This window comes from Oncorhynchus mykiss, chromosome 6 (genome assembly GCF_013265735.2).
Source record: "Oncorhynchus mykiss isolate Arlee chromosome 6, USDA_OmykA_1.1, whole genome shotgun sequence".
Taxonomy (NCBI): domain Eukaryota; kingdom Metazoa; phylum Chordata; class Actinopteri; order Salmoniformes; family Salmonidae; genus Oncorhynchus; species Oncorhynchus mykiss.
In genome coordinates, this window is record NC_048570.1 from 34784569 (window position 1) to 34808784 (window position 24216).

The 24216-nt window shown below is 42.5% G+C and overlaps 1 protein-coding gene across 8 annotated transcripts in view; it reads left to right on the forward strand.

The window, feature by feature from the left end:
- Positions 1-416: 416 nt before the first annotated feature.
- LOC110525840 (autism susceptibility gene 2 protein) overlaps positions 417-24216 on the forward strand; it is a 416464-nt gene continuing 392664 nt past the window's right edge. For 6 of the 8 annotated variants that reach the window (XM_036979978.1, XM_036979976.1, XM_036979973.1 and 3 more), the window contains exon 1: positions 419-1873. In XM_036979978.1, coding sequence (XP_036835873.1) covers positions 1580-1873 — 294 coding nt within the window. In that variant the 5' untranslated portion in view covers positions 419-1579. Of the gene's footprint in view, positions 1874-24216 lie in introns of all 8 variants that reach the window. The other 2 variants (XM_036979972.1, XM_036979971.1) reach the window with 2 other exon arrangements.

Here is a 24216-nt window from a genome sequence, read left to right on the forward strand (position 1 = left end):
CAAATATGTGATGAGGTGAAGTGCAGAAAGAGAAGCCTTGTTGAAGTATCTACTCAGCAGAATGGAGATATAACCTAGAGAACATACAATGGTGAAGAACGGACACCACTGGAGACGAGAGTGCTACACATAATTCAATGTGGCAAGTAGCCTATCCAAATAGATAAATAGGCTACAATGATTAAAGAAGCATATCCTCTGCCCACTCAAGTCAAATCGCGCATTATAGTTGAAAAAGTGTTATAGCCTAAAGGTGTTGGCCATACTGTAGAGATTGGCATATCGGTAGTATACTTTTTCGGGAAGCCTGACTGATACGCATTTGGCAACTGTCAAACTGCTGACAGACCGCTCACCAGTAGCCTGGGCAGTGGGGCATTTCTATTCGCTAACAGTAGGACGTCAGAGTGGGGGCGACTACATGGACCCGTAGGCTGCGACAGACGTATTTGTAGCCAGACAAATTACACAAAAGGAATGCGAATATTGTAGCCTATGCCTCATCACAAAGTTACTGTGCGGAATTTAAAAGTAGGCCTAGGCTATATATAAACTAGCTCACTTCCTTTGGGTAATTTGCAGAGCTGGCGGAAGTAGCCTACGTCAGTTATCTCGGCTCTCTGAGGCTTTTATTGCACACTAATTTCAGATGTAGGGAAAAGAGGGGAGAGTAGATTTGAATCACCCCTGTCGCTTTAAGGACACTTATCAAAGCTTTGCATATATGCGAAAGGGAAAAATACGATGAGCCACGAGCAACTGAGCAACCAAGGACGGAATACAGGAGTGGATTGATGTTTAATAACTTACACGGGCCTGGAATAGCCGATGCCTTTGCCTTATGGGGTTTGATCATATACAGTGGATTGTCGTATGCTGAAGTCGCTAAACGGAGGATCATTTGGAAAATATTGCGCATAAGTAGCGAGAGATTTGGAGATCCCTGCCCTCGTGGATTTTATCGCGCAAAGGTTTAGCCCTACGGTGGAACTTGTCAGATGAATATGGTTAACCGTTGAAACACGCTAATAGCCTACAGAGAGGATTATCAACTTATGTAGCCTATTATCTTATCCATTATTGATAAGCACCTAATGCGCATTTTGACGGATATTATCTAGACTCTTTTTTTGACAGCGGATCATGGATTGGGTGGTGGAAAACAACGGGCAGCGACATGATTTCTCTGCGCTGTCTGCGGTATTCAGCTATTAACATTGTGTTATTCCAATGCAACAAAGTTGCAAAGGAAGTGGAGTGCATAAATTGTAACTATTTCGCTGTTTTGCACCTGCTTATGTGAAGAACGCGTCGACGTTACAGTATCTAGTCGCTTAAAATACGTGAGGATTTGCATCGCTTCTTCCTCGCCCGCATGGAATATTTGAACATTTGTTTATTGTATTAGGGAGGTTTATATTCAAGGTCATTCCGAGAATCTGATTACTTATAGATGTATTATTTATACATCCGTATCTACTAGTGATAACACTATAGTTTATTATTTCGGTTGGCCGCACAGGGAATCCGCTTTACGTTAGGTGATTTATAGTGATTTTGTCATTGCAACATTTCTAAAATGGATGGAAAATTGAAGCAGAGCCGGAGATCCCGTTCCAAACGTGAGAGGGTACGGAGACGGGAGGCAGTGGGCAAGGATGCCCGCAGTCCGAAACCTTCGTCTTGTTCAGATAGGGAGCAAAGTCCTGGGAGGGATCTCGTCTCCCAGAATGGTAAAAAGTCTCCACACTCAACACCCTCTGCCAGAACCTCGCGCCCCCCTCGTCGAAAGAGACGAGAATCCAGTTCTCAAGAAGAGGATATCATTGATGAATTTGCCATTGCCAGTTTCGTCAGCCTGGACTGTCTGGAGGTAAGGCTTATAATTAATTACACATGTCGAACACCTCCGTATTTGCATAAGTTTTCAGCGTGACTAATGAGTTGCTATTCATGAAATGCTGTCACATAACGGTTTGTTTGACAGCAAATAAACAGGTGCTGTTTTCTCTGCAGTGTTGATGAGTGGAATGACTTGTAGATCTTTTTCTTGTTCTTGTTGTTATGGCTTTTCTTTTTATATAGCTACTGTACTCAACAAGGGTCTGCACACCCTTTAGATTCATTAGATACACAATTTACATAATTTCATGCATCTATAAGCATGTGGAGTGTGCATATATTCATTGGATGGTCCAACGTGTCATTGATCATCTGTTTCTAGTAGCTTTGATGGTGATTGAACCTCAAGTGAAGTCTACAAATGAGATTGAGGATTAGTAATCTCTATCCTTAGATCTCATTATGATCTATTGTAGTAACATGAAACATCTGTCCAAGCTCTAGAGTTGTCTAAAAAGTTTACATTTGTATTAGTATTTGGTAATTAATACCTTTTTTTTGTATTGGTAATTAATAATTATGTGAGGCCTACTTAGTATCTGCAATAATTCCTTTAGCCTACATGTTAGTGGCTGGCTGTGGCTGCAAAGGTCAGAGGAACTAAACCCATAGACATCTGCTACTACTTTACTCAGTTGAGTGTGATGATGTAAGCAACACAGTGTGTTGTAATTTCTGCTTGTTCCCCACAGGGACCAAACCACGTGCATGGTACAGGACTGCAATACGTAGCTTGACCTATTGGCTTATTACTAGATTTGAGTGCATACGTATTGTCCCTGATATCATCTTTTTTTTTTGTGGACATAAATGGCCAACAGTGTTTACTCACTGGGAGCTTGTCATCAATTTGTCACCTCTCATCTGTTAACAAGGTTAACCTGTCAGGGTCCCCGTAATTACATTGCTCTTCCATTAACTTAGGCCTTCAATGCCACTTACCGGGGTTCAGTGTGAAAGAAGATAGTGTCTAAGAGGAGGGTGCAGAGGGTACATGGAAGTGTGTGTATGTAGGAGAGGGTGATGGGGAGAGGTGTGTGTGTGTGTGTGTGTGTGTGTGTGTGTGTGTGTGTGTGCTTGGTGCGTGAGTGCATGGGTGTATTATGAGCTCAGATGTGATATTTGTGTGCGTGCCTCCGGTGCTCGCTGCTTATGGCAGTCTGACAGGTTCTGACTCTGAAAGGCCTCTGGGAAGTCTGAGCAAAGTGCTTCTCAAATAGGATCTCACCAGGAGAGCAGTGGATAGGCTGTCAACAGGGTCTCGTCCTTCAGTGACATCTACACGTGAATGAATGCTGTACTCGACCAGACAGCGAATCAGGCATGATGCAGCTTTCATCAATTCATTCCAATTCATTTAATTAATTCCATCAAATGGATAGTTGTCATATTTGCATGATAATGGGTTGAATGCAGTGATAGTTTGCATAGAGCTACGTGTGGGTTATACTCACATCTGGAAAGCCTACATATGTGATAGGGCTAAGCAGGAATGATGTTAACATTGTTTATAATACGACCAGCTGTTCCCCTAACACTAAATACAGCTTCAGTTGAGGTGCAGCCACTCTATGTTCTGTTTATGATTTGTATCAGCAGCAAAGACTATTCAATGTGCTACTGATACTTCTTGATACAGGGAGAACCCTATCACCTAGCATGACTGCAGCGCTAATTACCTTATCAATTATCCAACCGGCACGGCACCATTAGCTATTAAATAACATTCTGGCCTATTGCATCATGCTCTAATAAGCACAGTGCAGTATAGTTGAAAGAGTGTTCTTAACCTCACATTATTCACTGATGGCCAATGCCCTGTTCATGACGGGCCACAGAGCCTGGATCTGATTAAAGTGGGAACTTTCACAGTAAATTGAGATCAATCTCACATTTTCCCAGGGTTCATTGAACCCATGCTGCTCTACATTACTGTACACAGTGTTTATGCAAACGTGCATGGTGAGTTTCTGCTGCTTTATCTATGTGGCACTGACTATCCAGTGTAGCCGTTGGAATGTATTGCGTTCACATTAAACATGTCTCAGTAGTGGTTCATATAGCAGCTTTGGATTCGATAGGATAAAGATGCCCGCTGCTCATATGATGGCTTATTCTGTGTGTATACTGCTGCTTGTTCTGCTCCCGTAGCCCATTTTATTATGTCAGAAACCAATCCACCACATTGGCCACATTTGATTATGGTTTGTTTATTTGTTTGGAGTCCCCATTTCACCCGGAGAGCCGCTTACCTGTGTAAATCAACTGTACAAACAAAACCTGCCTGCTTTGTCATGGGGGGGGGGGGGGGGGATTGGAAATGCAAGATGAGGTATGTAGAATAGAACCACTCAGTGTGGGTTTGGCAAAGCTTTCTCTCACATGCCTATTAAGACAATTATACAATATTGCTTAAGCCCCTCAAAAGGCCCCCTGTGGGTAATGAACTAACAGCAAAGATAAGAAAATGTTGCAATTATCCACCTTCCATAATAGAAATGAGATGTGTGATTTTCCCCCTCTCTTTGTGTGACGTTGAGACGAGAGTGGCAAATCCCCCTCGCTAATCCACAGAGTTGATTCTTATGTTCATCTGTTTAGGCATGAACTTTATCATTTATATGTTTTTTCATTTACAGAGACTACCCCCCCCCCCCCCTAACCATCAGAACTACATTCATTTTGGAATGTGTGTGTGGGTGGGTGGGTGGGGGGGGGGGGGTGTTATTACACTGTCTTACATTATATTCTTAAAAATAATATATTACTTGTCATAAACAAACATGTCAAGCCAGTAGCCTACTGTTTTCTGTTATAGCTGTTGTAATAGAAGCTGCATATGTAACATTTCAGCAGTGTGTTGGAGGAATAAATGGAAAGCTGTACATCAACAGTATAATAGCTTTTGATATCTAGACTAGTTGAGATGTTGCTAAAAGCTGTTGTTAGAACAACTCAACAGTGTGTTGGACTACAAGCCATACAGCAACACCTATAGTATTTGGTCTCTTGTTCCAGAGGCCTGTTAACCTGTTTTTTTATGGTCTTCATGTTGCAATACCGCTCAGTGTTTTCGTTGCTCTTTCAGTGTGATGGCTGTAGTGCAACATTCTGAGCCTGACACGTCCCGTGAAGAAAGGCTTAATAAGGCCCATGGGGTGTCCCTGGGACCCATCTCTCCCAAACTGTCATGCTCGGTGGTGGCGAGAAAGTGGAGAGAGAGCATCCTTTTGGCTATGCTGCTGAGGCTGTGTGTCCAATATATATAGACATATTATCCCCACCCTAGGAAGGGAATGTTCTCTCCAGAGGGTTTGTGGGGATGTCACATGCACCCCTTATGGTCCCCCTGCTGAACCGTCATTGTCTGTTATGAGAATTAATGAATAGCTTGGCTGCTGTGACTATCACTAGTAGATGCGCTGACAAGTGTCTTCACTGACATTTTCAACCTCTCCCTGACCCGAGTCTGTAATGCCTAGATGTTTCAAGCAGACGCTCCAGCAGGTATATTTCTCTAGTCACCCCCAAAACCAATTCTTTCTTTGGCCGCCTCTCCTTCCAGTTCTCTGCTGCCAATGACTGGAACGAACTACAAAAATCTCTGAAACTGGAAACACTTATCTCCCTCACTAGCTTTAAGCACCAACTGTCAGAGCAGCTCACAGATTACTGCACCTGTACATAGCCCACCTATAATTTAGCCCAAACAACTACCTCTTTCCCTACTGTATTTTATTTATTTATTTATTTTGCTCCTTTGCACCCCATTATTTTTATTTCTACTTTGCACATTCTCCCATTGCAAATCTACCATTCCAGTGTTTTACTTGCTATATTGTATTTACTTTGCCACCATGGCCTTTTTGCCTTTACCTCCCTTATCTCACCTCATTTGCTCACATCGTATATAGTAGACTTGTTTATACTGTATTATTGACTGTATGTTTGTTTTACTCCATGTGTAACTCTGTGTCGTTGTATGTGTCGAACTGCTTTGCTTTATCTTGGCCAGGTCGCAATTGTAAATGAGAACTTGTTCTCAACTTGCCTACCTGGTTAAATAAAGGTGAAATAAAATAAATAAATAAATAAAAAAAGACCACCACATCCCTGTGCCCAAGAACGCCAAGGTAGCCTGTCTAAATGACTATCGCCCCGTAGCACTCACACATCTGTAGCCATGAAATGCTTTGAAAGGCTGGTCATGGCTCACATCAACACCATTATCCCAGACACCCTGGACCCACTCCAATTCGCATACCACCCCAACAGATCCACAGATGATGCAATCTCTATTGCACTCCACACTGCCCTCTCCTACCTGGACAAGAGGAAACACCATAGCGCACCGTTCAACACTATAATGCCCTCCAAGCTCATCACTAAGCTCAGGACACTGGGATTGAACACCTCCCTCTGCAACTGGATCCTGGACTTCCAGACGGGCTGCTCCCAGGTGGTTAGGGTAGGCAACAATACATCTGCCACAGTGACCCTCAACACAGGGGGCCCTCAGGGGTGCATGCTTAGTCCCCTCTTGTACTCCCTGTTCACCCACAACTGCATGGCAGCACACGACTCCAGCACCGTTATTAAGTTTGTTGACAACACGACGGTGGTGGGCCTGATCAACAACGACGATAACTGCCTATAAAGAGGAGGTCAGTGACTTGGCAGCGTAGTGCCAGGACAACAACGTCTCCTTCACCGTCAGCAAGACAAAGGAGCTGATCGTGGACTACAGGAAACAAAGGGCCGGGCACACCCACATCCACATCGACGGAGCTGTAGTGGAGCGGGTCAAGAGCTTCAAGTTCCTCTGTGTCCACATCACTAAGGAATGATCATGGTCCACACACACCAACACTGTCTTGAAGAAGACATGACAACGGCATGGGCCCTCAGATTCTCAAAAAGTTCTAAAGTTGCACCATTGAGAGCATCGTGACTGGCTGCATCACCGCCTGGTATGGCCACTGCTTGGCATCTGACTACAAGGCGCTACAGAGGGTAGTGTGTACGTCCCAGTACGTCACTGGGGCTGAGCTCCCTGCCATCCAGGACCTAGGAAGGCCCTAAAAATGGTCATGGCAAGCAGTACCAAGTTATCGTTACTCATTGTGTATTTATTTATTTTGTTATTATTTTTCTATTATTTCTCTTTCTTTGTCTCTTTGTTGAGAAGGGCCCGTAAGTAAGCATTTCGCTACACACAAAATAACAGCTGCTCAACACATGTATGTGACAAATAAAATGTGATGTCACTGTTAGTCTACACCTGTTGTTTATGAAGCAGGTGACAGATAACATTTGATTTGATTTGAGATGTGTTATGTGCTGCTTTTGATTCCTTTTTAATTTGATTGTTGTTTCCCTAGGAGAGGTATTGCTGCCGTCTCTGCCAGTGTAATAGCTAGATGTGTTGTGTGCTTCTGAGTTGTTGTTTCCCTGTGAGAGGTATTGCTGGTGCCTCTGCCAGTGTAATAGCTAGATGTGTTATGTGCTGCTGAGTTGTTGTTTCTTGCGCCTTCCTTTCTCTCTCTTGATCTGCTTTGTGTGGTGAGTGACAGGATGTAATTATCAAGTGATTAAGATGTTGTCTTGAAGCCTGAGAATGATTAGACCTTTGACTGGATAAAATTGCCTGTTAATTCGCTGGCTGCTTGCTGCTCTTATTTATGGGATTCCCTGAGTCTGACCAGGCTCTGCTTTCCTCTGTGCTCATTCACTCATAATCAATGAAACAATGTTGAATAAAACAAGGTTAAATAATACGTTATTTGGAGATAATGTCTCCCCATTTGCCAATAAAGCAACATTATTTTTGCATAATGGTTGACATAATTTGGCATTTGGCTGCAGAAAATGCTAAATTACTGGCTGGCAAGGAGGCATGTGAAAGATTTTACAATAAAAAGAATGAAACATAAGTAGAGGGAACACTAAGTGGCTCATTAAATCATGTGTGTTTTCCTTTTGGCCTAGTCCCCTCATTGACAGAGAGCAGTTGAACAGACAGTGAATGGCTTGCAAGTTCATACTCTCATATAGTTACATCAACATCTCTCAAGTGGATCCCTTTTTTAAAACTTGTTTGTCTGAGGAGGTCTATACAAGTACTTTTCTGGGCACTTGGGCCCATCATGTACTAAGGTCTATTTCTGGCTTTGCCGAGTAGCGCATTTACAAAATCCCCCCCCGCTTTCAGAATAAAGTAGTAAGTAAAAAGGCAATTTTACATTTTATTTACCATTGGAACATTCAGTGCAGTAGAGAGGACTATTGCATACAGTCAGTAATACAATACCTGCATCATTATGCAGATCAACTAAACATGAACTTTATACTCACAACAAATAAGTAGAGACATAATAATCACCGCCATCCTATGTTATTACCTAATTATGCACGCCTTTGAGTGAACTGAGGATAGTCCCAGTCAGTATTAGATAGAACGTCGCGTCCCCGCCCGTCTGTGGTGAAAACAACCTGTGGTTACCTACACTCTTAGAAAAAAAGGGTTCTTCGGCTGTCCCCATAGAAGAACCCTTTTTGGTGTAGGCGCGCATACAAAAAAAAACGACATTTAAAAGATGGTTGTTTTCTTACATTAAGAATTTTAAATGTCATGGAATATCCTTGTGTGTAGCAATGTCAGATTGACAATGTTATTTCATTGTTAAAATAGGAATAGGATTTTTCGAATAGGATTTTCAAAATTTGAATGCTAACGTCTGTTCGTATATTAGAATATTCTAATAACCGTGTCCATCCCTACTTTCCGTTAGCTTTCTCATGATTTCAGGGTTTGAGCGTTTATTTTGAGAGATGCAATGACTGGCTATATCTCTATAGAGGGTCTCGGAGCATGTTTTCTTTATAAATTACTCTAGCTGTGAAGGCAATTAGCGTAACAGTTGTCGACATGCTCCCTCCTACGAATGTGAGATAGGAGCATTAGCTCTGAGGGGAATAGTCTTTCTGGTTGGAGTGATACTAACAATAATTGCTGCAGATCTCTATTCCCAGCCTGAAATAAGATATTGAGGTGGCTGCTGCTTGCCATTGCTGCTGCCTCCATTGGCCTCCCTCCATGGATCAGCCTATCTCTGCCTTCCTTGTTAAAGAGCCACTGAACACGCCGATTGGCATGTGTGTTTCTCTGTTGCTCATTAGAGAAAGAGATTTCAGTCTTAGAGATATGTCTCCGGACTGATTCTGCGTTTAGTTAATGAGGTTTGCCCCCCATCAGACACTGCAGACACCGAAGCCTATTTCACTTCTTCAAAATGATTGTAAGAAATCTGTCATTTTGTCATTTTAGTTGCGCAATTTTACATCTAACTACGCAACATGTCTTATGTAAACAAAGTCGTTACTGCTGGGCAGGTCTGTCTCACTGTCTATGCTATTGAATAAAAAGCTACCACGGCAGCTGTTCATCCCATGTTTGTGGGCAAATGGATATCGTCAAATGAAAGCCCAAACTTAATTTACCCGTTGTGATGCACGGATGTTCCTAACTCCATTTGAGACGAGTGACTTTGTGACCAAGGTTCCTATTTGCACTTTGTAGTCAATTTGGACACTAGAATAATTGCTTCTGACTCGTAATGATGCCACAGGCTATTTTCAACGGGATTCATTGCTTTTTAAAGGCTTGCACTCTTTAAATGTGGAATTCAGAAGTCAATGAGGTGCTTCAGCCGCCGATCATATCTCAGAAGGCCTCTTCAGCGGAGACAGACAGAGCTGTCTGTCTGTCAAATATTAGCTTTTGTGTGAGAAGATATCCAAACTTGGACTTGGACTGATGTTGTTTTCCAGCAGAATAATAAGCAGTGCCTGGCCAAGTTCATAGAGCTTAGATAAGAGTTGGTCACGCAACGCTGGGGAATCTGTTTCATTTAGATTTCTACTTTAACCCTCATTCTTTATCAGTCTTTTTATGGCTAGTTAGCCAATGCTGAGCTGCTTTATTTTCTCATGTGGAAGCAAAGCGCTTGTTCCACTCCGTGGGTATATATATATATATAGACTATGCATATAAATAAAGCAGTTCCTTGGTTTTCTTCATCTTTAGTGTCTCTGAAGTCCATGTTAAACTGACTGCGTCTGTAGGAACAGTAGGCAAGGGTTTGTTATATTTTCTGTCTTACACAATATTTTGTGTGAAGATATAGACATGTGAGATGTCGTTAGTACATTATGCTGGACCTCTGCAACCAGTTTGGCAGGAATAGTGAGAAAGAGATCTAACACTTATGACTCAGGTTGACAGATGTGCCATAGTATTGGGTCTAGAATCAGTGCTCTCTCTCCTGACTTCTGCATTATGGGGGTTATATACACCTAAAATGGTTATTCAGCTGTCCCCATAGGATAACCCTCTTTGGTTCCAGGTAGAACTGTTTTGGTTCCAAGATGAATGGTTTAGGTTTCCATGTAGAACCAGAGAGGGTTCTACATGGAACCCAAAAGGGTTTTACCCAAAACCAAAAAGGGTTTTACCTGGAATCAAAAAGGTTATCCTATTGGGACAGCCGAAGAACCATTTTTTCTATGTAATCTATGTACTCATCTTACTTGATTCGGGGTTGTTCGCTCCTTTCAGGGAGAGCACTTTGCCACATTTTCTAAAACAAGGACACACACACACACACACACACGCACACACACACACACACACACACACACACACACACACACACACACACATACACGGTTTGGAATGAGACAACAATTACACTGGCACACACACCTATACAGCGTGAGGCAAATTATCAAGTCAATATAGATGAAAACAGATGGTGGTGAGAGAAAGGTAGAATAATTTATTATTTATATTTGTAAAGTGCTTTTCGTTATACAAGAATGATCTCAAAGTGCATAAAAAAAGTATTAATAATAATATATACAGTGCATTTGGAAAGTATTCAGACCCCTTGACTTTTCCTACATTTTGTTATGTTGCAGCCTTAGTCTAAAATTGATTAAATTATTTTTCCCTCCTCATCAATCTACACACAATACCCCATAATGACAGAGCAAAAACTGATTTTTAGAAATTTTTGCAAACTTAAATATCACATTTACATAAGTATTCAGACCCTTGGTACTTTGTTGAAACACCTTTGGCAGCAATTACAGCCTCAAGTCTTCTTGGTATGACGCTACAAGCTTGGCGCACCTGTATTTGGGGAGTTTCTCCTAAAAGTTTTCCATTTAAGAATGATGAAGGCCACTGTGTTCTTGGGGACCTTCACTGCTGCAGAAATGTTTTGGCACCCGTCCCCAGATCTGTGCCTCGACACAATCCTGTCTCGGAGCTCTACAGACAACTCCTTCGACCTCGTGGCTTGGTGTTTGCTCTGACATGCATTGTGGGACCACAGGTGTGTGCCTTTCCAAATCATGTCCAATCAATTGAATTTACCCCAGGTGAACTCCAATCAAGTTGTAGAAACAGCTCAAGCATGATCAATGGAAACAGGATGCACCTGAGCTCAATTTCGAGTCTCATAAAAAAGTCTGATTACTTACGTAGTATATATATATATATATATAAGGTTGTAACGTAACAAGATGTGGAAAACTTCAAGGGGTCTGAATACTTTACAAAGGTGCTGTAACGCTCCCCCACAGCCACTGCTTGCTAGGGATGGGAGAAAAATTGATACATTAGATTATCACAATATTCTTTTTAACGATATCACATAGATTCTACATCTCCAACTACCGATTCTTATAAGGTTGTTAACGCTAGCTAGAACTAGTTGGCCGTACCTGTGCCAAAACTCTGGTATTTCTCCTTCTTTTTTTTAAATAGACATGTTTTCAACACTTTAATTTCCATGACTGATCAAAGCTCGTTTTCTCATGACTCTCTGCGGTCCCTCTGCAGCAGACATAACATCGAATCGCAATAAAATCACACTATCGAATCTCAGTAGAAAAAGAATCGTATCAACATCTCAGTATCGTGATAATATCGTATCATGAGGTCAATTCCCAGCCCTAAGATTTGCATTTGGTATCTCCTTTAGCTTCTTACCCAACTGCTCTCTATGTGTTGGTGAAATGATCACTGCTGAAGTTGTTTGTTAAAGGACAAAACGGACTATCGAGGAATGGTTCAAAGGAATTGGTGGCTATTCTTTTGCCTCTCACCAGAACATCGACCGTCATTTTCTGTTAATTTTACGATTAGTTAAGTAACTATAGTGGCGGCCTGTAGTCTTCCAGGCTACTGGTTAATTAACTCCTGTCTGGCAGACAGCGGAGAGAATGCTTCTGCCTGGCAGCAGAGAGAGAAACCACCCCAGTGCATAGCCTCACACAGCACAGTGCATAAATCCTCCTATTTTCATTATCTGCTCCAGGTGTTGATGAAACAATTCCCCTGCTGGATAATCATATTTCCCTTCCCGCTTGCCAAAAAAGACTGAGGAGAGAGGAGAAAGAGAGGAGAGAGAAAGAGAGCGAGAGAAAGGGAGCTCCGATCTGCATCCGTCTGAATGACAAGACTCCCCCTCTTCCCAGCATTTCAATTTGCACAATAATACTAGGGGAGGAAAAGGGGCAGGAAACAGAGGCTGCAGACACTGACAGGCAGACTACACTCAGGAAGGGAGGAATGTATGGTGGAGGAGGAGAAGGGAGGGAGGTAGGGAGGGGTGTGTGTCTGTGTGTGTGTAATAGGGTGTTCTAGCCGGGTGACGCCACCATGGTACAGTGGTGCCACTCAGAGCAGGGGTTGTGTGATATGAGTGGTTCTGTGTGTGGTAGAATGTTTCAGCCGGGTGACGCACGCCACCATGGTACAGTGGTGCCACTCGGTGCAGGGGCTGTGTATGTGTGGGGAGGGGGGATTACAGAGTGACAGTGAGTGACAGAACGGTGGCCGTCGTCATGTGTACTCACAGCCAGATCCACCCGCGCCATAAATAGAAAGAATGGCATGGCACAGCAGCTCAGCCTTCATAGGCGATGAGTGATGCTAAACTGAGAAACAGGCAGGCGAGTAATGGACGGAGGGGGGGGCAAAGCTCTGCTGTGACTACCATGGTGGGAATGCAGTCGCCTGAGCTGACAATTGTCAACACATTTAGCCAGGCTGCTTCACTGAAATACATTTATCTGTACAGGTAATTGACTTGACAAACATACAGACATCTGAGATATGTTCTCTTGGTAGAGTGACTTGTTTCCATTTGTACCGATAGCTACATTTTGTAGTAGTTGTTAGTCAGTGGGTGGTTACTAGTGTTTAACCATAGGAAAGGGAGAAAATCACAGCACAGGCATAGTCCTACCCTACACTACACTACGCAGTGGTTCTACTATCCTACAGACCAGGTATTCCCATATATATATATATATATATATATATATATATTAAATGGACTGTTTGAAAATGTAAAAAATATATATATATTTTTTACATTTTCAAACAGTACATTTAATATTTTCCAACAGAGCTACTATACATTTGGGTGAGTTTTTTTCTCACCTGAGTAGCCTCGTTTCACTGCCAAAAATAAAATGAAACCATCTTGTGTTCAGTGAAATAACAACACAATGTCAAATACAGGTTGCCTAGTCAAATAATTAACATCCAATCATATTAACCGTTACTCTCTCGAGAATTCCACTAACGGTCTGTATGTAGCCAAACGTAGCTGCTGCTCATGTTGTTATCTGTACTGATGGCGCAAAAGCCATGACAGGGAGACCGTGGAGTGGTAACACGCATGCAAGCAGTTGCTCCCAACGCCACTTGGAAACACTGCAGCATCCACAGAGAGGCTCTTGCCAAGGGAATGCCTGACAGCTTGAAAGACGTTTTGGAATATGGTTAACTTTGTTAAATCAAGGACCCTGAACTCTAATGTATTTTCTGCACTATGCAATGATGTAGGCAGCGACCATGTAATGATTTTACAACATACATGAGTGCGCTGGTTATCACGGGGCAAGGTATTGACAAGTTATATTTAATTGAGAGACGAGCTTAAAGTTCTCTTTACTGACCATAATTTTCACTTGTCTGACCGCTTGCATGATGACGAGTTTCTCACACGACTGGCCTTTCTGGGTGATGTTTTTTTCCTGCCTGAATGATGTGAATCTAGGATTACAGGGATTCTCCGCAACTATATTCAATGTGTGGGACAAATTGAGGCTATGATTAAGAAGTTGGAGCTCTTCTCTGTCTGCATTAACAAGTACAACACACAGGTCTTTCCATCATTGTATGATTTTTTGTGTGCAAATGAACTCAATCTTACAGACAATGTCAAATGTGATACAGTGAAGCACCTGAGTGAGTTGGGTGCGCAATTACGCTGGATACTTTCCCGAAACAGATAACACAAACAACTGAATTCGTTATCCCTTTCATGCCCTGAACAAGCCCACTTACCGATATCTGAACAAGAGAGCCTATTAAAATTTCAACAAGCGGTTCTGTGAAAATTGAATTTAATCCGAAGCCACGGCCAGATTTCTGGATTGGGCTGCGCTCAGAGTATCCTGCCTTGGCAAATCGCGCTGTTAAGACACTGATGCCCTTTGCAACCACGTACCTATCTGAGAGTGGATTCTCGACCCCCACTAGCATGAATGCAGGCACATACTGTGCGTGGAAAAGTATTTAAGACTGAGACTCTCTCCAGTACAACCCAACATCGCAGAGATATGTGCATCCTTTCAAGCAAACCTTTATCATTAACCTGTGGTGAGTTATTCACAATTTTCGATGAACAAATAAGGTTTTAAGCTGGTAAAATAAAGAGCAAAAATATATTATTATTTGTGCTCTGGTCCTATAAGAGCTCTTTGTCACTTCCTACGAGCCAGGTTGTGACAAAAACTCACACTCATTCTTATGTTTAATAAATGTATCGTATAGTGGGTGTGTGTGGCAGGCTTACAATGATGGCAAAAAACAACATTTGAGATTGCACTGAACCTGGTGCTAGAGGGGGTACGCAGCTGAAGGTTGAATGTTTGAAGGGGTACAGGACTATAAAGAGTTTGGGAACCACTGCTATAGACAGAGGCCTACCCTACACAGGGGTTCTGCTATCCTATACACTACACACTGGTTCTGCTATCCTACAGACCGAGACCTACACTACACAATGGTTCTGCTATCCTACAGACAGAGGCCTACACTACACAATGGTTCTGCTATCCTACAGGCAGAGGCCTACCTACCCTACACAGTGGTTCGGTTGTTTGTTCTGCTACAGGCACTGCAAGAATCTGCCTGTCTGGCTGAATCTGTCTGGTTGTTCATTTGTTTTGTAAGTAGATACATGTCAGGAATCCATGGCAGACAAAGAGGAAGTGAGCTAATGTGTAATTTGGGGCCCGTAGGTCAAGAACACAAGCCATTGTTCAGTGCAGCAGAATGCACAATGTTTTTTCTGTTCAAACACTGCAGCCCTATAAGCCCTTCAGAGGAAATAGATGGGAGGGGTGAGAACAAGACAGATAGGAAGAGCGAGAGTGAGAAAACGTGTTGTAAAAAATCAAACAGTAATTGTGTTGTTTCCCTAACCTGAAGTCATGGGTGTAGAAGAGGCTTGTGTTCCCATAGTAACCCAAGCTTCTTTATCTCAGTAAAGATATGGTCCTGGGCTGGGGCTTTGCCTGAGTGCTGATTTGCATGCTTGGTGGTTTTTAGGAGTTTGGCCTCAGCCTCTATATCGCCACAATTGGATTACATGATTGGGCTGGAAGCTGGTGGCAGGTATCTGCTACTCTGAACACCATCTTATCAGTGGCAGCACATTCCAGTGTGGGGAGGGGAAGGGAAGGGAAGAAAGGCTGGGGTGCCACCTTGCTAACCATGCAAACCAACTAACCCCCACAGGACAGGAGAAGGCAAAACAGCAATCATATGCTGGTTATCCACACGTGAGCTGGGAAGTGAACACATGAACTGTATGGTTATAGTAACACCACTGAATGTTGTTTCCATTGGGGCCAGGTAGGAATAAGATGATGCGGAGATGTGGAAAGGGAGGCAAAGTGGCGAGAAATAGAAGTGTTCAGAGATGGGCAAAATGGAGCGAGAGAAAAGTGGAAAGAGATCTCCCCTTCTGTGGACTTAAGCTATTCATCATCAGTGTTTTGAAGGCATTTTCTTGTTCTCCAGTGAGATGTTTGCTGTTTCTGTTGCATTTCTTTATCTCATATGAGACATCCTGTTCCTCAGTGAATGTTTTTGTTCCATTACAGATACAGTACTTATCACCTTCACTAAAGCCTACGCCTTTATTGAACTGCAATGCATCATCATCTATCTGTAAAGGCCATCGCCGATGAACGACCAGCTCCCAGAAATCTTTATTTTAAGCCACTTCTGTACGAAAGGTGCTATATAAAATAAATGTATTATTATCATTTAAACCAGAGTTCACAACATCAGATATATACTACAGTACAGTCTGTTGAAATACAGCTCCATTGCTTTACCAGAAAATACACAACAAGGTGGCAGGCAACAAACACAATGTTTCTACTGTATGGTTAATATGGAATACTTTCTAACACATTTGCTCTGTGTTCCTCCATGAAGTGTGTATTGACAAAGCATTCGAAAGGGGATATTCTTTGAACGCGTGTGTGAACAAAACCGACAGAACCCAGTCATACCTCAGCAGCAGGCCCTCCTGCAGCCTGACCCTCCACGCTCTCTCTGCCGTCATTGCTGTACTTTTTAATGATATGTGGTGGGTCTAAAGACGTTATTCCGCCTGCATTGTGCTGCCTGGGAGAGGAGTATGGGGAGAGGAGTATGGGGTCCACTCACCAACCAAGAATTCACAAAATGGGACCTACACCAAATTGAGACTCTGCATGCAGAATTCTGCAAAAATATCCACAGTGTATAACGTAAAACACCAAATATTGCATGCAGAGCAGAATTAGGCCGATACTCGCTAATTATCAAAATTCCGAAATGAGCTGATTAATTCTACAACCACCTACAAGGAAATGATTCCCAAACCTTCCATAACAAAGCCATCACCTACAGAGAAATGCTTCTGGAGAAGCAAGTTGGTCCCGGGGCTCTTATCACAAACACAAGCAGACCCCAAAGAGCCCCAGGACAGCAACACAATTAGACCCAACCAAATAATGAGAAAGCAAAAATATAATGAATTGACAATTTGGAAAGAATTTACAAAAAAACTGAGCAAACTAGAAATGCTATTTGGCCCCAAACAGAGAGTACACAGTGGCAGAATACCTGACCACTATGAATGACCCAAAATTAAGGACATCTTTGACTTTGACTATGACAATGTGGGTGAAATACAACGGTGTGCCATCACAACAGCAATATGTGTGACCTGTTGGCACAAGAAAAGGGCAACAAGGGAAGAACAAACACCATTGTAAATACAACCTATATTTATGTTTATTTATTTTCCCTTTTTTACTTTAACTATTTGCACATCATTACAACACTTTATATCGACTTAATATTGCATTTGAAAAGTTTATTATTTTGGAACTTTTATGAGGGTAGTGCTTACTGTTTATTTTCTATTGTTTATTTAACTTTTGTTATATAATTCACTTGCTTTGGCCATATAAACATATGTTTCCCATGCCAATAAAGCCACCTTAAATTGAGGGATAGAGATGTGCAGTTTTGTCACACAACACAGTGCTACAGATGTCTCAAGTTTTGAGGGAACTTGCAATTGGCATGCTGACTGCAGGAATGTCCACACGAGCTGTTTCCAGAGAATGTAATGTTTATTTCTATACCATAAACCGCTTCCAACGTTCAACCAGCCTCACAACCGCAGACCAAGTGTAACCACGCCAGCCCAGGACCTCCACATCCGGCTTCTTCACCTGCGGGATCGTCTGAGACCAGCCACCCGCGGAGCTGATGAAACTGAGGAGTATAGGGCCTACCAAGTGGCGCAGTGGTCTAAGACAATGCATCTCAGTGCTAGCTGTGCCACTAGAGATCCTGGGCTGCGACCGGGAGACCCATGGGGCGGCGCACAATTGGCCCAGCGTCGTCTGGGTTATGGGAGGTTTTGGCCGGCAGGGATGTCCTTGTCCCATCACGCACTAGCGACTCCTGTGGCGGGCCGGGCGCAGTGCATGCTGACATGGTCGCCAGGTGTACAGTGTTTTTGCCGACACATTGGTGCGGCTGGCTTCCGGGTTAAGCGGGCATTGTGTCAAGAAGCAGTGCGGCTTGGTTGGGTTGTGTTTCGGAGGTCGCACGGCTCTCGACTTTCACCTCTCACGAGTCCGTACGGGAGTTGCAGCAATGAGACAAGACTGTAACTACCATTTGGATACCACGAAATTGTGGAGAAAAAGAGGTAAAAAACATACAAAACAAATATATAAAAAAATACTGATGAGTATTTCGGTCTTTTGTGCTGAAAAACTAATTCTGATTTGCTGGGCCTAGCTCCTAGAATAAGAGTAGCCTGAGGGTTTGAAGGGTATACCTGCCTCAGCACATCTACTTAAGTGAAGGAGTGTCAACCAACCAATGGAAAGGACTCCACAAAGGAGAGCTGTAAGGAAACTGTAAACCAGTAAATCCATCAGTCAGCACTAAACCAGAACCACAAGGCCACAGAGCTCCGCCAGGTTATTAGCCCAGGCACTAGGCCTATCTCTCCAGCCAGACATCCAGCCTCTATAATGCCAAATGAGCAATGACTGAACACTCCTCTGGCCGGAACAAATGCCCTCCCAGGCCCGCGCCCCTGATTTCATGTGAAATCCATTGATTTCTTTATTTGAACTGTAACTCAACTGAAATCATTGAAATTGTTGCATGTTGATTTTATAATTTTGTTCAGTGTATTTATAGGGCATAGGGTGTCATTTGGGATGCAGTACTTGATCTCGTGGTTGTGACTCCTGGCTGGAGGAGTGTTTAGTCACCAGAGCATTGCTCATCTGTCATTATCTATATATATAGATTTCTAGTCCACACTTCTCCTAGGATTTAATCTGTATTAGCTGAAAGGTCAGTCACTATGTGCCTTAACATATTTTGGCATGGTAGCGTGCCACTTCAGTATGTTTCAGCATTTGTTACAAATGGCCTGTCACCACCAACTTCAGAACTATTTTTATTTATTTATTATTTTACCTTTATTTAACTAGGCAAGTCAGTTAAGAACAAATTATTATTTTCAATGACTTAGGAGTGGGTTAACTGCCTTGTTCAGGGGCAGAACAACAGATTTTTACCTTGTTAGCTCAGGGATTCGATCTTGCAACCTTTCAGTTACAAGTCCAACGCTCTAACCACTAGGCTACCTGCCGCCCCTACAGGAATCAGGGATTAGTGAAGTTGCAATCCAGATCTCCCGTTTCAAAGCACACAGTGATCCTTGTTCTTCCTAAAGTAACATCGCTCAGCCCACGTACAACATAAATATTTTCATATAAACAGTCTCCTGCTGAAACGAGTCCAAGGCTTCCGCCTGCAGCCAACAACTGGAGGGGAAAGGCTAGAGGGTACTGTCTTTTTCTATTCTCTTTGTATATCTCTCTCTTTATCTCTCTCTTTCCTACTCTCTTTGTCATTCTCGATCTCTTTCTCTCTCTCAATCACTTTCTCTCCCTCCCTCCCTCGCTCTCCCTCCCCTCCCCTGTCTCTCTGTCCCTCTCCTTCTCTCTCCCTTTCTCTCTCATTCCCTCTGAGAGGACAGTCGCTCACTTTCTATCCTCCCATAAGAATTCTTGTCAATGTCAGAGGCAGAGGCTGGTGCATTGTAGTTGAAAAAGGTAAATAGTTTGTCTGCCTGGCTTATAAATGATGTGACTCAGCACCTGACAAAATGTGTCTCGATTGCGGCAGCGGGGATGAAATGGCAGGAATATTTTATTAAACCTCTGCTCGGCTACCGAGACACATGTTTATTCTCGCTGATGATTGCTTGTCTGACCTTAGTAACCCAGACGGCAATGTTAGATCCAAAATGTGTTTGCCTCTTTTTACTTTGTCACCGCTAATGCTTCACTTCTATTTCTAATGATGCATTATGAATTGTTCTATTGTCAAAGGCCATTTTAGCACATTTCCCCCGTAGATTCTATGAGACTGTGCATGTGTTGTTCTGAGGAGTTGTTACATTGGTCCTTTCTCGTGTGCGTGTGTGCTCGTGTGCGTGCGGGTGAATGTGTGCGCGCGGGTGTGCGTGTGATGTACCTGTGTGTGCAAACGTGAACGTGTTTACGGAGGCCACGGGATATATGGTCCGTTGAGAGTTAGCCGTTGCTGGCTGCGGGACACAGGGGAGTTGTGCTAGGCACTGTAGCTGTGCTTTTGTAAGTGAGCTGCCCATGGGAGTGGGAGGAAGGGTGATGAGGTTTCCTGTGTGTGTTTGCCCATGCAGCTTGTTCGGGGTGAGCGCCAGAGTCAAGTGTTGGGTTACACAGCTCAGTAACACTGTTCTGCGTAGCTTACACCACAGCACACCTGCACTAGCACACTGCTTACGTTATCCAATAGTGGTATACCTCTCACCTGGTGTACTCTGAGACTGAGAACCCGTCCGCCCCCTCAACTCTGTCGCCAACCTCAGGCCGCAGCGTCCCATGTCTGTTCTCACGTTTAGCAATTGGGCTTTTATACAGAGTATCAGTAATTGAATGGGAAAGTGTGTTCTCCTGTAATGTGTGTAGCGACCAGAGTTCTCGTGTTCAGCTTGGAAGGGGATTGAATGGAAAGTGGTGAGCTTTTACCTCTTAGCTAGGTTTTAGAAGTAGGATTTGAAATGGCTCTCTGACTTCAAATGGAGTCGTCAGGGTTTCTCCACTTTCCGATCTGTCATTCAATATTAGGCTGGGGAACACAACGCAACAGCTGGGCTGCTAGCAAGACCCAGCTGTCTAGGAAAAAAAATCATTCTAACAGCTCTTTAAACAAGTACCCGTTTACAGGTTGAAAATAAAATTAAGTGGACTCAATGTATTTTCTAGATGAGATGATGAGGATTATAATAAATTCTGCTTTGATGTCATACATGCAAGCCAAATGAGTCCAAATGTGCACTTCACATTTCCATAACATAAAACTCATGTAATATACGGTGTTGACGCTTATGATCACTATGCTTGATGTACAGTTACAAGATGACATGGCGTCATACCCTGGATTGTTCTGAACGGAATGAGCCCATGTTTGTCGTATTGTGAAGAAAATTTGTCAGGGAACATCCATCTGAATGCACCAACATTACGATCGGCTTCTCTTCATTTCCTTGTAAGATCGTATTCTGTAACTTAGCTAGTCATGTTGGCAATAGAACACATTTCAAATGATGCCTACCTGATTTTATAATGGACCGTTTTTGGAATGTGTAAACAACAACAACTATTGTGTGATGGCAGGGATGCAGGGTTGTGTTCCAAACAAAACAACTACAAGTGTGTTTGCTGTAGTTCCTCAACAGCACAGCTAGGAGAGCTCAAAATAGAACCTTATAGTTAAAGACTCTTCTTTGAGTCATAAAAGTGCTTTGAAAAAATAAAGTGGACTCAATGTGCACACTTTGGAGAGGTGTGTGTGTGTGTGTGTCTGTGGGGACTCAGAGACAGCAGTTAGACCTCTCACTTAACTTGTTATGGCTGCAATCCCACTACCAGGATCGATATGACAACTACCAGTGAAAATAGAGGCCGCTAAATTCAAACCACAGAACTCTCATAATTACAATTCCTAAACATACATGTGTCTTATATCATTTTAAAGGTAATCCCGTTGTTAATCCCATCAAAGTGTCCGGTTTCAAATATGATTTTCAGCGAAAGCACTACAAACGATTATGTTAGGTCTCCACCAAACCACAATAAACACAGCCATTTTCCAGCGAAATATAGCATTCACAAAAAGCAGAAATCATCATAAATGTAGATGATAATACAAGATATACACATGGAATTATAGATATATCTCTCCTTAATGCAACCGCTGTGTCAGATTTTTAAAAAAAGTTTACGGAAAAAGCAACCCATGCAATAATCTGAGACGGAGCTCAGAACAGTGGCCAAATTAGCCGCCATGTTGGAGTCAACAGAAACCAATACATGATAAATGTTTCCTTACCTTTGATGAACTTCATCAGAATGCAGTCCTAGGAATCCCAGGTCCACAATAAATGCTTTTTTCGAAAATGTCCGTTATTTATGTACAATTAGCTACTTTGGTTAGCGCGTTTGGTAAACAATTCCAAAGTCCACTATAACGTGACGAAATGTCCAAAAGTTCCGTAACAGTCAGTAGAAACATGTCAAACGATGTACTGAATCAATCTTTAGAATGTTGTTTACATATATCTTGAATAACGTAGACTGAGGAGCTGGCCGTTTACAATGGGCACCTTTTCATCCAAGCTACTCAATACTGCCCCTGCAGCCATAAAAACTTACATCATTTTTTTTCTTAAGTTGCACCTACACCAAATTTTCCATGGATATTTTTATCATGTTACTTCATGTATCCTGAGTATTTTCAGATTTCGCTTTCAACAAATGCGGCGAAAAATATGGTAAATGTAAAATGCACATAAAATCAACACTGTAATGTTTGGATTCAGTCTTGTGTCAGATCAACTGTTTTGTCCTCAATTTTAGTCTTGTGATTTCCCCATAATCCCCAAACGTTTCCCTTTTAATTGCTACCATGGTTATGCATATGCTTTTCATTTTTCTTACGTAAGAAACATTTCTATTTAGCCCTATCCATATAGGCCCATTCCCACGAGTGTAAAGGGTTAAGAGGAATACCTTCTTTCTCTTTGTCTGTGAAAATGTAGAGTTACTAATTGGATATTCACTTCTTAGTAATACATTTGAACATATGTAGACAATAGTTTGTTGATTTGCCATTGGTATTTCTACACCTTTTCCTGAAACATGATATTTTATTCATAGAACACATTTATGATATGACAGTTCGAGTCATGAAGGCAAAGGAGGTAAAAAAAAAAATCAATTTTGCTGAGTGTTACAGATAAGCTACAGTGGGTCTGAAGCACCACAAGACATTTATGCAAAGTGTTCTTCACTAGTGACAAATAGATCAGAACTGTATTATGCTCTAAAACACTATTAGAGACTTGATGCCACAATCACTGTTATACATTGATGCTCCCACGCTCAATGTCTTGCCTAGCCTTGGTTTGCTGATTTCCAGCGAGACTTGAGTTGCCGTACTAACACTGTCAAGAGGCACCTTCTCCTCTCCATCTCTTATACTAATTAGGGTAGTAGGCAGGTGGGACATCAGACTGATGTTAATATTCTATCCTGCTGCTGCTGCTGTGGTGAGGCTGCTGTCGGAACAGAACACAAGCTCACAGGTGGTCAGGTCTAAGGGAAACCCTGCACGTACAGGAGAACATCTAATCTCTCTCTCCACTGGTGAAGTCTAACTGTGTGAAACACACACTTCACATTTGTGCCTGAAGATTGGACCATTTAAAAAAAGAAAAAATATTGTTTTCATCTCAATGTTTCTCCTGACCGTTTGCATTAACTGTCAGTGCTGTTTGGTTCTTCTACAGCAGGGATGGGCTCGCTGATCATTTTCCAAAAACAACATTTCATTTACGGCCTCCCAAAAAGGCTAGGGCTGGCTCTCGACTGCATGTGTGTGTACGCAGACACACAAGCCACTGCGGCCCCTCATGATAAGTTCCGATTTTCTTGTGGCCCCCTTGTTCTAAGGTATGGGGCTTTTCTTGTTCAGTAATAACTCATACTGTACAGTTATTCGCTGTTTCATAGTACATCATGCACATGTAATTTGATTCATATCATTGGATTACAGTTGCCAGAGAAAAAGGTCAGCTGAATATGTGATGAAGTGCCGGCAGTAGAGAGTACAGTAGAATAGACTGGAGGACTATCACTACCTCTAACACAGTTCTGTACTGCTGAATCTCTATTTCTGTCCTTTCTCACTCAGTCGGATGAATGGCTTAAACCATGATATAACAGCCTAGCTCAATTTCTCTAATTGCTCCCTCCTATGTATAATTATCACTTCCACAACACTGTGTTTGGAGCTTCACATTGGCAACAGCTTTTACCACCGTGTTGCTGCTTTAGCATTTTAGTATCTTGTTTACTTTGATTTGAGCGAGGGGAAGAGGCAGACACATATTTCCTCACATTTTAATTAGAGGCATTTTATATAAATTATATACATTTTACACTCAAACTGGGATTTTGCTCGGCTTACAGTGTGTGCGTGCGTGTTCATGGAGGGCACATACTTTATGTGTGTGTGTGTGT